This window comes from Alligator sinensis, unplaced genomic scaffold, assembly GCF_000455745.1.
Source record: "Alligator sinensis unplaced genomic scaffold, ASM45574v1 scaffold768_5, whole genome shotgun sequence".
In the NCBI taxonomy this organism is placed as follows: Eukaryota; Metazoa; Chordata; order Crocodylia; family Alligatoridae; genus Alligator; species Alligator sinensis.
Genome location: NW_005841991.1, coordinates 1,290,680 through 1,304,874, shown reverse-complemented (window position 1 = coordinate 1,304,874; position 14,195 = coordinate 1,290,680). Strand labels below are relative to the sequence as shown.

At 46.9% G+C, this 14,195-nt stretch overlaps 1 protein-coding gene across 1 annotated transcript in view; it reads left to right on the top strand.

Annotated features, from left to right (window-relative positions):
* Window positions 1-14,195, top strand: part of GPHN (gephyrin) — a 400,537-nt gene that overhangs the window by 383,643 nt on the left and 2,699 nt on the right. Inside the window, exons 22-24 of the mRNA XM_025201357.1 lie at window positions 1,642-1,706; window positions 3,737-3,840; window positions 13,806-13,902. Of these exons, the coding sequence (XP_025057142.1) occupies window positions 1,642-1,706; window positions 3,737-3,840; window positions 13,806-13,902 (266 nt within the window). The remainder of the gene's footprint in view (window positions 1-1,641; window positions 1,707-3,736; window positions 3,841-13,805; window positions 13,903-14,195) is intronic.

Here is a 14,195-nt window from a genome sequence, read left to right as displayed (position 1 = left end):
TGTATTGCAAGTGAACAGGTGGTTAATGTGCAGCTTCAATTAAGCATTTAAGACTCTGAGAGCAGTGGAAGTTCAGACTCACCTTGGACTTTTAGCCTTTCCTATTGGCTGCCTCCAGGCTTTTGGAGGTTACCCTGTTCTCTGTATACACACCTGTGCTAAAACCTGAATTGTTCTTCAGAAGCATAGGCAGTGGAAGGGGGGGTTAATGGGGCTGAGTTCCCCCAAATGTGGGGCAGTGATAGGGCCACAAGACAGCCCAGCCAAGGGCTTCCAGCGCAGCAGGGGTGGGGAGGGAGTGGGGCTAGGGGAGGGGCAGGCACTACAGCTAGTGAGGTGCAGGACTGAGCCACAAGCAGCTCATCTAGGGGCATGGCTCCTGCTGCTACCAGCACCCTGGGAGGCACAGGGGGCATGTGCCCCCAGATCTGCATGGGTCAGGGCAGGGCAGGCTGGGGCTGGGGCTGGGGCCAGGGCTGCGCTGGGCTGTTCACAGCAGGGGAAGGGGAGGGCGGGCTGGGAAGAGCCCAGTGCAGCCTCTGTCCCAGCCTGCAGCAGCACCCTGCCCTGCCCCGCGCAGATCCAGGGGCACTCACCCCCCCATGCACTCCCAGGACATGTGCAGTGGTGGGAGCTGCCACCCCCTCCCAACACGCCCCAGAGAGCAATGACAGCTTGGGGCAGGGTGGGCAAAGGGGTTCCAGGGGCTCCGTCTCCTCTGGTCCAGCGGTGCAGCCGAGGCTGACCCTGCTCTGGCCCCCCAGCTCTGGGGCCCCCAGGCAGTGCAGAGCCAGGGCTGGTGCAAGACTGGGGTGCAGTGGTTTCATTGGTGCAGGAGGCACCAATGCCAGGCAGCGATCCCAGGCGTGGGTGAAGAGGCAGCCACACAGGCGCAGCGGGCCCCAGACCCAATCCTGGGCCCATTTCTGCTCTGCTCCCTTCCAATCCCTGCTCAGTCCCAGGCCAACTCCCTCCCCCCACTCCCATGCTCCTTTCCCTTCCCCCCGCAGACTTTCCTGCCTGTGGGGAGGGTGCACACTCAGCCCCCGCCCCCAAAAAAATTTCTCCCAGCAGTTGAAGTAGTTGCTGAGATAGAGCTAGGGTATCAAGGACTTAGAGATTAATGTAATCATGGCAAGTTTTTCAACACAATTTGATTAGGTTGATTATACTCAGTGCTGTAAGGCAGTGATTCTCAAGTATGGTGCCACAACACCCTGAGGTGCCATGAGTTCATTTTAAAGGTGCCATAGAGTGCCATTAGCAAAATTAGCCCAACTGGGTGCACAAACACCTACACATGTTTCACAAGATAAACCCAGAAATTTCAAACAAGAATCCTAGTGTTGAAAACTTTTTGATCTGTTGTGGTCTTTCTGAGTTCTTTGCAACAGAAGAATTGCTATATTATTTTTCTATGGTCAAAAGATGAGTGAAAGCTAAGAGCTAGCATTTTCCGAGGCATGTCTTAAGGTTGAGAACCACCACTCAAATGGTTAAAAAAAGAGTTAAGAGAAAGAAGATATAGAAAATGGCAAATTACTAAATGACTGAAAAATATTCTGCATGCTAAAATAGCATAGCTGTGTTCAGTGAGAATTCAGTATACATATATACGTAAACGACTTTCTTTTTCTACAGCTTGCCAACAACTTTTGCCACTTTGGATATTGATGGTGTACGAAAAATAATCTTTGCACTCCCAGGTAAGACGTGATGTTTTATGAGGCTCAGAGACCTGACACTTGCTCCCTCAGCACATAGCATTTGAGATTTTTCCACCAATTTGTACTAAAAAAAGACGTGATAGAGTCTTTACCTCTTACGCTACAGTTCTTCTAGCCAGAGCTTCTTTTGTGCTTATAAAAAACATTATACAGATTCTCTCTCTCCCATTTTCTCCACCCTCCCAATAAACATTTCCTGTTTTAGTTAAATCTGAAGTATCACTAATTGTGATAAGAAACTAAACAGTCACAGAACTGCAGTGTTAATTTTCATACCCAGGCTCTGTGAACCAACAGAGGGCAGCATTGATTAACCTACTGTGTTGGCTCTTACTAAAAATCAGTGAGAGTGAAGTGTTGTGTTTGGAATCTGGCCGCAAGCCTGCATGTTCTCCACCAAGGAAGAATTTGCTCTGCTCTGCCTTCAGTGGCTTGCATGCATTTCTGACCACACAGGGCTCCAGTTCTCACTGAGAGATTGATATATCAGAAACACACTTAGAGATTCTCTCTCTCCTGCTTCAGATGTGCTGCAATATGTTTTGCCAGAAGAAAGTTGGGTAGACCATTCTTCTCTAGTATGATTACTTCTAGGGTAGTCACAAAGGGCAACACAGCTGTCTGTTGAAAGTGCTATTGGTTAAAAGTAGGTGACACCTCTCCCTTTTGAGTCGATATTAAACTCCTGTAGCTGTTTCCTGGGCTGCTGAAACACATTGCCAGTGTGATGTAAGGGGTGCAATGTCATTATTTATTACTATTAGTTATTATTTGTTTTACCATCACACCTAGTAACCTTAGTCATGGGCCAAGATCCCGTTTTGCTTAGAGCTATAACACACAAAGCAAAAAGACTCTTCTTGCCCCAGAGAATTTTCCGTCTAAATATAAAAAGGGAGAAAACAGGGAGACAGAGATGAGCATAGCACAACGAAACAGCAAAACTATCTTGGTTAGAGCAATGGGGCAAGAGCGATAGCACAGCAGCAGCCTAACTGTTGTCAAGCTTTCTGTAAGCATTGCGGCATCATGGCAAAATAGAGTGAGGAGCTACACTTCATTGAATAAATCCAGGTTTTGAGATGTGTGATTATTAAGGATCTTGTAGCCAAATTATAATCCATTAAATTACATTCTGTAGTTCTAAATTTACCCTTCAATTTCAAGTGGATATAGTATTCTACTTTACTTCTTATCCTGGTGGGTAAGATAGTAGAAAAGTAAGGCTGGAAGGTATCTCATGACCTCATGAGATCAGGTCCCTGCTCAAGGCAAGCATCCCCGAATAAGCCGTCAGTCAAGTGTCTGTCTAACCCAGTGATTCTCAACCAGGGTGCCCCAGCCTGGGATGCTTTGAGATCCTTACAAGGGCACTGCAGGGTGTTGCACAGTGTTAACACTGTTAGGTATACAAACATGATTCACAAGATACACCCAGAGACATTCTGACCTGTCGTGACCTTTCTGAGTTCCTTGCAACATAATTGCCCTACTATTTTTGTGTAGTCAAAAAACAAGTTAAAACTAAGAGATGGCATATTCTGAGGGGTGCCTTGAGTCTAGAAACTTGAGAACCTCTCGTCTAACTCATTCTTGAAAATGTCAGGGATGGACATTCCAAACCTCTCTAGATAGCCCGTTCCAATGCTCAACCACCCTCAGTATTGAGAAAGTTCTTCCTAACCTCCAATCTAAATGTCCTGTGCTGCATGTTGAGGCCATTGCTCCTAGTCGTGTCCCCTGCAGCCACAGAGAATAGTCTAAATTGTCTAACAATAGTATTACAGAATAGTATTAGAAACTATTCTAATAGCAGTATAGCTGTGTACTAAACAACTGTCACATGCCACTTCAAACTAGGATGATGTATTTCTTATATACAGAACATAAAAAAGCTCTGAAGACCCTAGGGAGTGCAGGTTTCTATAGAAATGTGAGCTCATTATCAGCATTTCACAGATGAATTCCAAATTACTCCATGTAAACTACTTTTGTGTTTTGCTCTACAGGGAACCCTGTGTCAGCTGTTGTCACCTGCAATCTCTTTGTTGTCCCAGCACTGAGAAAAATGCAGGGCATCCTGGATCCTCGGCCAACCATTATCAAAGCCAGGGTAAGGGCTTTCAAACTGGATGAGCTCCTTTTATGATGTTGAAACCCTGCTCTCTGTGATGCCCAGTGGTACCCAAGAGTGCTGTCTCTGGTTTGGAGTAGTTCAACACCAGAGAAATGGTAAATGAAAGCAAGTTTTCACAGAAGAAAAGAATCTGTTAAGGCAACCAGAACCCCAGCCCTAAGAAAAAAATAGTTGCAGTCACATGACTCAGAATCATGAATTCTGTCCAGCCCAGGAAATTTTATCTGAGTTACCCACCAAGGTGGTTTCTTCCTGGGACAGCTGTTCATATGCACAAAGTGGCCTCAAGGCTATTTCTGCTATGCTTTTGTCTCAAGGTTCCCTGTCTTACAGCAACCATTCAGGTGGCCATGACCTAAGTCTGGGGTGGCCAACCTGCAGCACGGGTGTCAACCTGCAGCACAGCCTCTTCATGTGGCACACAGGTTGGGGAAGAGACAGGAAGCACAGGGGCAGATAGAGCAGGAAGCAGAAAGCAGAGCATTAGATCAGGCAGGGAGCACAGGGAAGGGAACAGAAAACGGAGCAGCAGATTGAGCAGGGGAAGGGGATCAGAGTGGCACATGGGGAGGGTGTGGAGTTAATCTGTGGCATACCTGCCTAAAAGGCTGGTCTTTACTGGCCTAATTAACAGAAAAAGAGGTATTTGCAAGGAGTGATTAAAAGAGCTAAAATACCTGTAACTCAAAACTCAATTTCTCCACTCTCCTTCCGAAGTCCATGGCCATAAAGCCTCTCTTCCAAGATCCTGTCAGGCCAGAGAAGTGAAGGGTGGATATAGGAATCAGGGAAACCTTATGCTCCATCACAGTAGGGCAGAGAGTCCCATGAGGCCTATCACCCCAGTTTGTTTGCAGATATGCACATTTAACTTTGTTCCAAATGTAGTTAATTATTTTTAGCTCCTGAAATCACCACTTACACATGGTTGCATTTCCACTGCATATTTCCCAGACCTTGTCACCATGCCAATCATATAAGTCTTGATACTGCCAAAGGAAGGGGAAACTCACTGAGGAAGGAAGACCACTTTTAATACTCAACCCATTTCATAAGCAGCTGAAAGAAGTTTCCCACAAGCTCACTTGTCTGTACACCTTCTGGGATTTAGAGGAGCTAAACTCTCCACTGCTGGAACTTTCTGTCGCCGCTGTGCAATGGCAGAACAGCAGCATTTCTATGAAGTGCTGCAATTTCGCTGGCTGTACATTCACAGAAGATGAATGGGGTCCATTAGGCAGAACTGAAGCAAGTGAAGGAATATTGCACAGATGTCTAATCTCAGAAGGATCAGAAGAGCAATCCTTGCTGTTCATCAGTAAATATTGGTGTTCTGGACTGACACTTAAGATTTGCAGTTGACACCGTAAAGTACTGAAATGTTTAAAGGTCAGTGACACCAAGCAATGTTCTTCTGAATAGTACCAAAGTTATATCGCAAAACCAAAACCTGAACCTGTCAGGTTATTTTAGATTCTTTTGTGGTTTGCCAAAAAGTGAGTGTATGTAGCATTTAGGAAGACCAGAGATGTGTACATTTAGAAATATAAGAGTGGCAGTGCCTGTCAGGGCAGGGCAGATAGCTCCAACAAGAGGGCCTGCTGGAGAGTATGGCACTTAGACTGAAATGATGAAACGGTAAAGGAAGAAATAAGAAAAGGGGATTTCTATTCAATTGTATTTATCTTCTAAGTTAATTCAGTAGGTTTCTTTAGAGATGTAGGCAATACAGTGTCAATTCAACCTGTTTAATGTGCCAAAAATTTCTTTTTTTCACCAGAAAGTGGAGAATAGACAGTCTTTGAGAAAATGTCTATAGATGGCTGTTGCATCCAGGTTCCTCTGTTCTTAATGGCACCTATTTCAAATTATCTCCATTAAGAAAAATGAGTTGATTTATAAACTGCTGCAAACAGAACCTGGGATCTGAAAAACAAACGGTCCTTTTCTGCCTTTTACCTAGCCATGCCACTCCGTCCTGTGGTTCCGTCAGCCCCACAGGTTAAGAAAGTTTGAAATGAATGGGGGGAGGAAGGGGCTGCTGGTTAGGCAGCAGATGTCACACTCCCTTAGGAGTCAGTACCCTACCAGTACTATCTTTTAGCACCTTGGGAACTGTGCTGTTGAAACACTCTTTCAGACAAGATGGAAATCTGCAGTTCTGACCACTTGACTTCCCCATGGATTTTTTTTTTAAAGTCACAGGTTATATCAGTCCAAGGTTTTTGAATAAGCTGCAACCAAGGTGATCACTTTTTCCCGATCTTAATTCTCCCTAGATAAGTTTGTCAGCCCTCTCACTTATGAACAGCTGTGTTGTGCTGCTCCACAGGTGGTAACAACCTGGTGGATTCCACCCCAGAACTATATTAAACTGACTCATTGTGTTCAGTAGGCATGTCACATGAGTGGTTAGGTACTTGGGATGAAATGTTTTAGCTGTATGAATGCGAGTTTACACAACCTTCACCAGTAATAAACATCCTGCAGTCAAAACTGAGCAGACTCTCCTGTTGCTGGTGACCAAAGCAGAATAAACACCAGCTCCCCCTCCGATAGCTGTGTTAGCTGTGCAGGACAGGAACAGTAAACTATCTGTGTCATTAAAGTCAGAAGATCTGACTGAGGGGCACAGGAGGCAGATAAGTGTAATTAGAAGGCATGATTTTTACAAAATTATTTTCTGACTACAACCATATTAACATGTATATTAATGCTAAGACTATTCCGTGCTCATATGGAGCTGATTGGACTCAGGACCCCAAGCCCCACTAAAGCAGTTAGATTGGGTGTTTTAAATTAAGTGGGGTGAGATTAATAATGGAGCTGTCATGTACTGAAGTGAAATACAGCATGAAAAATTACACAGCTATACCTTACTCTCGGTGCTGTGTTAATCAGAAATCCAAGGGCATGTCAAAGGGAGTTATTACAAAATAGCTGTTCCTGATTAGTGCTGCACTGGAAAGATGTTCTTACTCTGGAATAAAAGAGCCTTATTTTGAAGTCTACTGTGGAATTGGATTCAGCTGTAACTAGAAGTGCCCGGATACATTGGTCCCATATCGGATTGGCACAAATATAAGGAAAATTGGCACTATCAGCAATTGGCTTTTTTTAGCTGATGTGGCCAATATTGTGGCCGATAAATGCCCCGTGCATGCACGCAGACACAACGCAGCACGCAGGTGGCCAGGAGTGCAGCCTGGTAGTATGGAGAGCAGCTAGATCCTGCTGGTAAGTCTGTTGTGAGGGAAGGGGCGTTGTGGGGGGGGACAGATTGAGGCCCCAGCGGTAAGGGAGGGAGTGGGGCAGGGGCAGGCACTGCACAACCGTGGTGCACAAGCAGCTCATCGGGAGGTGGGGAGGGGGGAAGCTCCCAGCGTTGCACATAGCCTGGGAGGGTGTGGGTGGTGTGTGCCCCCGGATCTGCATGTGGGGTGAGGGCAAGCTGCTGCTGAAGGCTGGGTGCGGCACTGGGCTCTTCCTGGTGGGGGCTGGGCTGGGGCTGCACTCAGGGTGGGCAGCAGTGGCACTGAGGGGCAGGAAGGGGAGTTGAGGGGGCTGCAGTCTCCCCCATAGCCCTCTTCCACCACTGCCACCTCCTGCCCCAAGTGCAGCCCAACCTGGCCCCACCCTGGACCCAGCCCACAGCAGCAGCCCACCCTCGCCTCACACGCAGATCCAGGGGCACACACCCCTCATGCCCTCCCAGGGTGTATGCAGCAGTGGGAATCACCCCCCAGACAATCCGCTCATGGCTCCATCCTAAGTTCTACCCCAGCTGTGCAGCACCTGCCCCTGCCCCTGCCCCAGCCCCACTCCCTCCCTCACCACTGGGGCCTCAATCTGCCCCCCCCCCCACACACACCCTTTCCCTCCCCCCATTGCCCCTTCCTCCACAACAGACTTACCAGCTGGATGCTGCTCTCCAAGCTGCCCCGGTCACATATCGGAAAGTGGATCGGTATCAGCCGATATGTCTCGTTAAAATCGGCCATCGGTATTGGTCGAAAAAATCTCTATCGGTGCACCCCTAGCTGTAATCCTTCAGCCAGGCACTGGTTGGCAGCAACAAAGACCAGGTTCAAATTTTAAGGTACCCATTCATTTTTTACTGTGGCTTAAGACCCCACCCAGAAATTTCAGATCACTGAATTTGGCTGGGGTGTCCAACATAAATAACACCCTCTCCTCACAAGCAGTGTAAACATAAAAGGACAGATTTATTACAGAAAACACAGGCAAAGAAAATAAAGGAAACACCAAATGCAATTTGAAACACTATCAAATACAGGGTATAGTCTCTAGTTTGCACCCCTTTTAGGGAGACTCCACCCACAGAATCATAGAAAACTACCTGAAACCCGCAAAACATTTGCAATTAAACTTTTATTGCAAAAGTATTCATTTGTATACAGGATTTTTAGTTATCCTTTGACCAAATACTTTAATGGAATCAAAACTTCTCACCCTCGAAAAGGCTACATAAAGCTGTCCATGTGTAAACACAGGTTTAGGAACAGAAATACATATTTTGTCAGAAGTCTGACCTTGTGACTTAGTCATAGAATAAGAGGGCCCTTGTACACGTGACTAAAAGCCCTTGTACACATGAGGAAATTGACACTTTTAGTGGTTTAATTGTCCTTTTTAATTATTTAATTATGTAACAGTGTCACGCTTAGCAGCATGTTACATTTTGTAACAGTGTACACATTTGGCAGCGTATTTCGATTTAAATGACTTTTTTACATAGCAAACTAAAATACATCCCATACATTTTAGTTTGCTACGTAACAAATTACAGCAAGATTCTTCACATGTACAAAGGTCCTATCTGGAGAAGGCAACAGGGATGGTGTACAAGGTGCTGGAAACCAAGGCATGCTTGGGGAAGCTCAGGCTTGGTGGGCTTCTAGTGCCTCATGCACCATCCCCGCCACCTTCTCCGGCTGCCAGCACACCCAGCCACAATCCTGCCACCTTCCTGGGGCAGCCCATTCCCGGGTGGCCCCAGGCAGCAGGAAGGTGGCGGGGACGGTGCATGGGGTGCTGGAAGCCCACCAAGGCTGAGCTTCCCCAAGCACACCCGGGTTTCCAGCGCCCCACCTACCGTTGGATCCACTGGGTGCTGATTGCAACATGGGGCCGCACCTGCACAGCTAGCACCCCACCTGGGTGGCCTTGGGAGGCACTACCTCCACAAAGGGAAGCACTGGGCCCCTCCCCACAGCTCAGGGGCTGTGCAACGTGGTGGCAGCTCATGCAGGCAGGTTCTGCTGAGGAAAAAAAAAAGTGGCAAGGGGTCTGATCTTTTTTTCTTTCCTCCTGGAAACTGCCTGCGTCTCCCACAGCCAGGGAGTGAGCTGCCAGCAAGTTGCACAGCCCCCGAGCTGTGGGGGACCCCAGTGCTTCCCTCTGCAGTGGCGGCACCCCCGGCCAGCTCCCACCCAGTGGCACCCCACCTGGGCAATCCTGGGGGGGTGCTGGTGCCATGGAGGGAAGCACCAGGGCCCTCTGCAGCTCAGGGCCTGCCAGCATCTCACCCCCTGGCCACGGGAGAGGCAGACAGGCTCGGGGGGGAGGATCGGGCCCATAACCACTTTTATTTCTTCTTCTTCTTCTTCTGCGGAGCCTGCCCACTCAGTGGCGAGGGGGTCCTGGTGCTTCATTCTAGCTCTGACTTGCCTGAATATCTGTTTGAAATACCTCAGGATCTATAGTAATAACATGCTTATTCTGTCTGTCTGGAGCACTGTCTGTCCGGAGCACTGTCTGTCCGGAGCACTCTTGATTGGTTGTTTCAGTAAGCATTGTGATTGGCTGCCAAGACAACAAATCAGAGTGCTCTGGACAGACAGAATAAGCCTATTATTATTATATTTTAGGGTTGGAAGGGACCTCAGGAGGTCATCTAGTTCAACGTCCTGCTCAAAGCAGGAGCAGCCCCAACTAGATCATTCCAGTCAGGGCTTTGTCAAGCAGGGCCTTAAAAACCTACAAGGATGGAGATTCCACCACCTCTCTGGGTAACTTGTCTCAGTGCTTCACCGCCCTCCTAGTGAGAAAGTTTTTCCTAATTTACAACCTAAACTTCCCTTGCTGCAACTTGAGACCAGTGTTCCTTGTTCTGTCATCTGCCACCACTGAAAACAGTCTAGCTCCATCTTCTTTGGAACCACCCTTCAGGTAGTTAAAGGCTGCTATCAAATCCTGTTGCAGTCTTCTCTTCTCCAAACTAAATAAACTCAGTTCCCATGCCCAGGCAGTCTGAGTTGTGGAGGCTCAATGCACCGTTATACCTGCAACTCAGCAACAGGTGGGGCAGAGGGGCCCATACTGCAGAGTCTTATAAGCTGTTCCTAGGGGTTCAGTGTACCTCAGGGAGCTCCTAGTGTCTGCCGGTCCCTCTGCATTGCAAAGGGGCCCCTTGTTGCTCCCTGGGATGTTGTAGGGCGCCAATCTCTACTCCAACATGGTAACTTTGAGGGGGTGACTGTGGCTCCAGTTAGCATATTACACCCCCAAAATTCCTAGTCCCAATCCCACAGCTCCATCTGGGACAGAAAACTGCAAAATAACTTTAAGCGGGGCCAGGCCTACCTGCACCAGCCCCGGACTAAGCAACAAAAAAGGCCAGGCCTATTTGCACTAGGGACTAGAATACAGTGGGTCTCAGCCACGCAAACTAGGCTGAGACAAAACAGCTGCAAAACAACAAAAGGGGACCAGGCCTATTTGCACCAGGGCCTGGACTACAGCAGGGCTCAGCCACACAAACTAGGCTGAGATAAAATAAATTGCAACAGCAACAAAATGTGGCAGGCCTCAATCCTGGCCCAAAACTGCCAGGCTCCACCCCTGGTCAGTTTGCTCCAGGAATTAATACCCCCATGGCATTGTTCCACACAAAACTCAGGAAAAAGAGAGAAAAGAGGGAGAGAAGCTGAGTCCCAAACTCTGAGACAGACTCTCTCTACCTTAGATTTCCCCGTTACATAGCTTCAACTCACTTCTCCAGTGACAAGGTGGGGGGGGACCCTCCATGGGGAGTTCTCTGCAGCTCAGCTCCCCAGTTTTGCAGCAGCACTCTGTAGCAGCTCTGTCCCCCTCGCTGCCCAGCTGCAAGATTTCTATATATACCTTGGTATGGCATCACCCTAAGTTTTCCAATCAGGGTTTGCCATACTTTTAGCTTTTCTCTTAGCCAATTAATTTAAAAGAACATTGCTCAGACTAGCACTTTTTCTAGCACTATAAAGTTACAGTGCTCTTAAACATATTAGAAGTGCAGTGTTTGGTAGGGGGAAGGCCTCTGAGCCTCTCTGAACTTTCCAGGCTAGGAGGCAGGGAGTGCTCTGCAGCCTCCTAGGGCTTCAGGAGACTGTGGGCAGCAGCAGAGCAGTGGAGGTGGAACTGGGATGAAAGGCTGTCACTCTGGGAGCGCACGTGCATTTACACTGCATTAAATTTATTACGCAGTAAGCAGAAATAGGTTGGCATCTACACATGCAGGCATTAAAGCGCATTAACGCTGTGTGGTCTGACTTGGGACTAAAGTTAGTCCCAAGTCAGTCCACACACACAGTGTTACTGCACAGTAACGCGTCTACATGTGTGTTACTGAGCACTAGCTAATCTGGTGTAAATTTGATACCTGCATCATGCAGGTATCAAATTTATGCCCAAATAAGCGTAAGTCACCACAGTGACTGTGCAGTATGGGTGTCCACATGTAGATGTGTGCCCATAGTGTATAGTAATTTAGGTTACTGTGCAGTAAATGTGCATATGTAGACACACCCTGGGAGTGGGCACCACTTCTGCCATGGGCCAGACAATAGCTTTCACCCAAGCAGGCAGCCCAGCTCCAAGTAGCTGGTCCCCAGCCATGCAGGGTCTCAGGTGTGTGTGTGTATGTGCGTGTGCCACTTGCAGCATGTCCAAGAATCTGGTACCTCCCCAGTCACACAGGGCCTTGCGGGGGATGTGGGTGGCGGGGAGGATGTGTGGCCATTTCACCCAGGATGTGTCTCTCTCACCTCCACCCCCTTGCCCTTCTTTGCTGGGAATGGGCACCACATCTTCCATGGAGCTAGACAGCAGCTCACAAAGCCCATGGGATACTGGCAGAATCGCCAGAAATTTGACCAATGTACAGAAGTTATTTAAAGCACTGTAGGTTGCTAAAGTGCTGTGAAAGACAGTGCTTCAAATTTAATACCTCATTTAACAAGGGTGAATTTAAAGCACTGTACCCATTTTAAAGTGCTTAAAGACATGCAGTTCTGTTAACTCACAGCAATAAGGCACTTTAAATGGCAAAAAAGCAACTTCTGTACACATCCATAAGTTTATTATTATGAAATGATTTTCCTTTTGTTGCTTCCTTGAAAAAAGCAACAATAAGCTGCCTTTTTCAGCTTCAGCTCTGGCTGCTCAAACTGAGTGGTCAGTTAAGGATCACTGGTGCACCAGGAACTGACCTGTGCATAAAGAAGGGAGAATTGGTTTCAGGCATCTTCCTAATACTTAACCTGTGGTTTAGTTAGAAGCCTCAGCCTTCCACTGTCTTTGCTTCTCTCTCCTTTGTCGTTCCCACCTGGCAGCCAATGGGTGCCTAAGGCAGCAGGCCAGTAACTGAGGCTTCTTCCCTCATCATAGCTTAGGATTCTCTCTCTCCCCAGAGCTTCATATTCTGCTTACTTCCTCCATTTTCTTGTCTCTCATTCAGACGCTTCTTTTTTACTGTTCTCTAGGTTTTCCTTTCCTTCTATGTTTTCTTTTAAATTCTTTCCCCTTTTTTTAGTCACCATACCCTCAATATGTCCCCATCCTGCACTTCCTCTGTGGTCCCAATTCCTCCTTTGTCCTTTGGCCAAAATATTTAAAAGAAGCCAGTGATATTGGGTACTTCAATTTTTGGGACTCCAATTTGGAATGCCCTTGGCCAGACTGAGAGATGCTCTTGCTTAATTCAGTTAGGACTTTTTTCTCCTCCTCTTTCCATCTCCTCCTCTTTCCGTCTCCTCTTTCTTGCCAATGACTGAATATTTCCCCTGAATCATAACTGGAAGTAGTTTGAATGTGTATCAGAGTCCTACTGATTTGTACCATAATCCAGGAAAAATGAACAAATTCTAAATATTTTTTCTCCACCAAGCTGTTCTCTTCAAACCGTAGTGAAAAACCAGCTTTTAAATACAGGTTTCCCTCACTTTATGTGGGTTCTTTATGTGTGAATTCGCTCTTACGTGATGACCCTTTTTATACCAAAAGTTCGTTATATGCAAGGTAAATTCACTCTTATGCGATCAGTGTGGTGGAAGCCCGCAGTCAGCTGCTTTGTGCGATGCATTGTGAGAGTGACGCATAACAAAATATAGTCTCCTGTGTAGATCTGTACTCCACGCTCATTATCTGCAACACTTGTTTCTGTAGTTGCTTTCCCCATTATGACAGTGCCCTGTGCTTTTGTGCACTGTCTGCTGTTGGTGAGTACTAAAATTCTCTTGTAAAAGTGGTAGAAATAGGTCTGGGGGTCAGTACAGTCGAGGTCTTGGAACGTATCCCTGTTTCTTACATTGTAAAGTGGGTTCCTTTTATGTGAATTTGAGTTATGTGCTGTTTTCCAGGAATGCATGTACAGCATAAAGTAAGGGAAACCTGTATCTGTTTTACAAAAACAAACTCCCAAACAATATTTGATATTCTAATGCCATAATCATTGTCCTTCAGCTCCTAACACATTTCTTCTCAATGCCACCGCTACCACCTCTGAGCTTTTTATCTTACCCTAAATGGGTCTTGCACATCAGACCCAAACCCAAGTTTTAAGGAAACAAGAAAGAACAAGTTGGCCTGACAATGTGGGTATCTTGGATAATGGACTGTGAATGACAGGCTGTCTCTTCTTCCTTTCTCTGCTTCTCTTGCAGTTATCATGTGATGTTAAATTGGATCCTCGCCCAGAATACCATCGGTGCATACTGACTTGGCATCACCAAGAACCACTGCCTTGGGCACAGAGTACAGGTTAGTCACTTACACAGACAAACTCAACCACACAAATATTTACAACCAATCAAACACATACATGCATTTGTTCCCAAAGGCTCACTCATACATATATTTGCTCATTCACCAACATATACTTACACTAGGCCTATGCAAAGCGGCTAGTATTCAGATTCAGATTTGGAGGACAGTGATTCGAATAAGTGATTCAAATCACTGTCCCGAATCAATATGGCTGAATCTGATTTGGAGATTCGGACGCTGCCGAATTGGCCAAATTTCCAAATTGGACAGGCCCCATCCTCCACCTA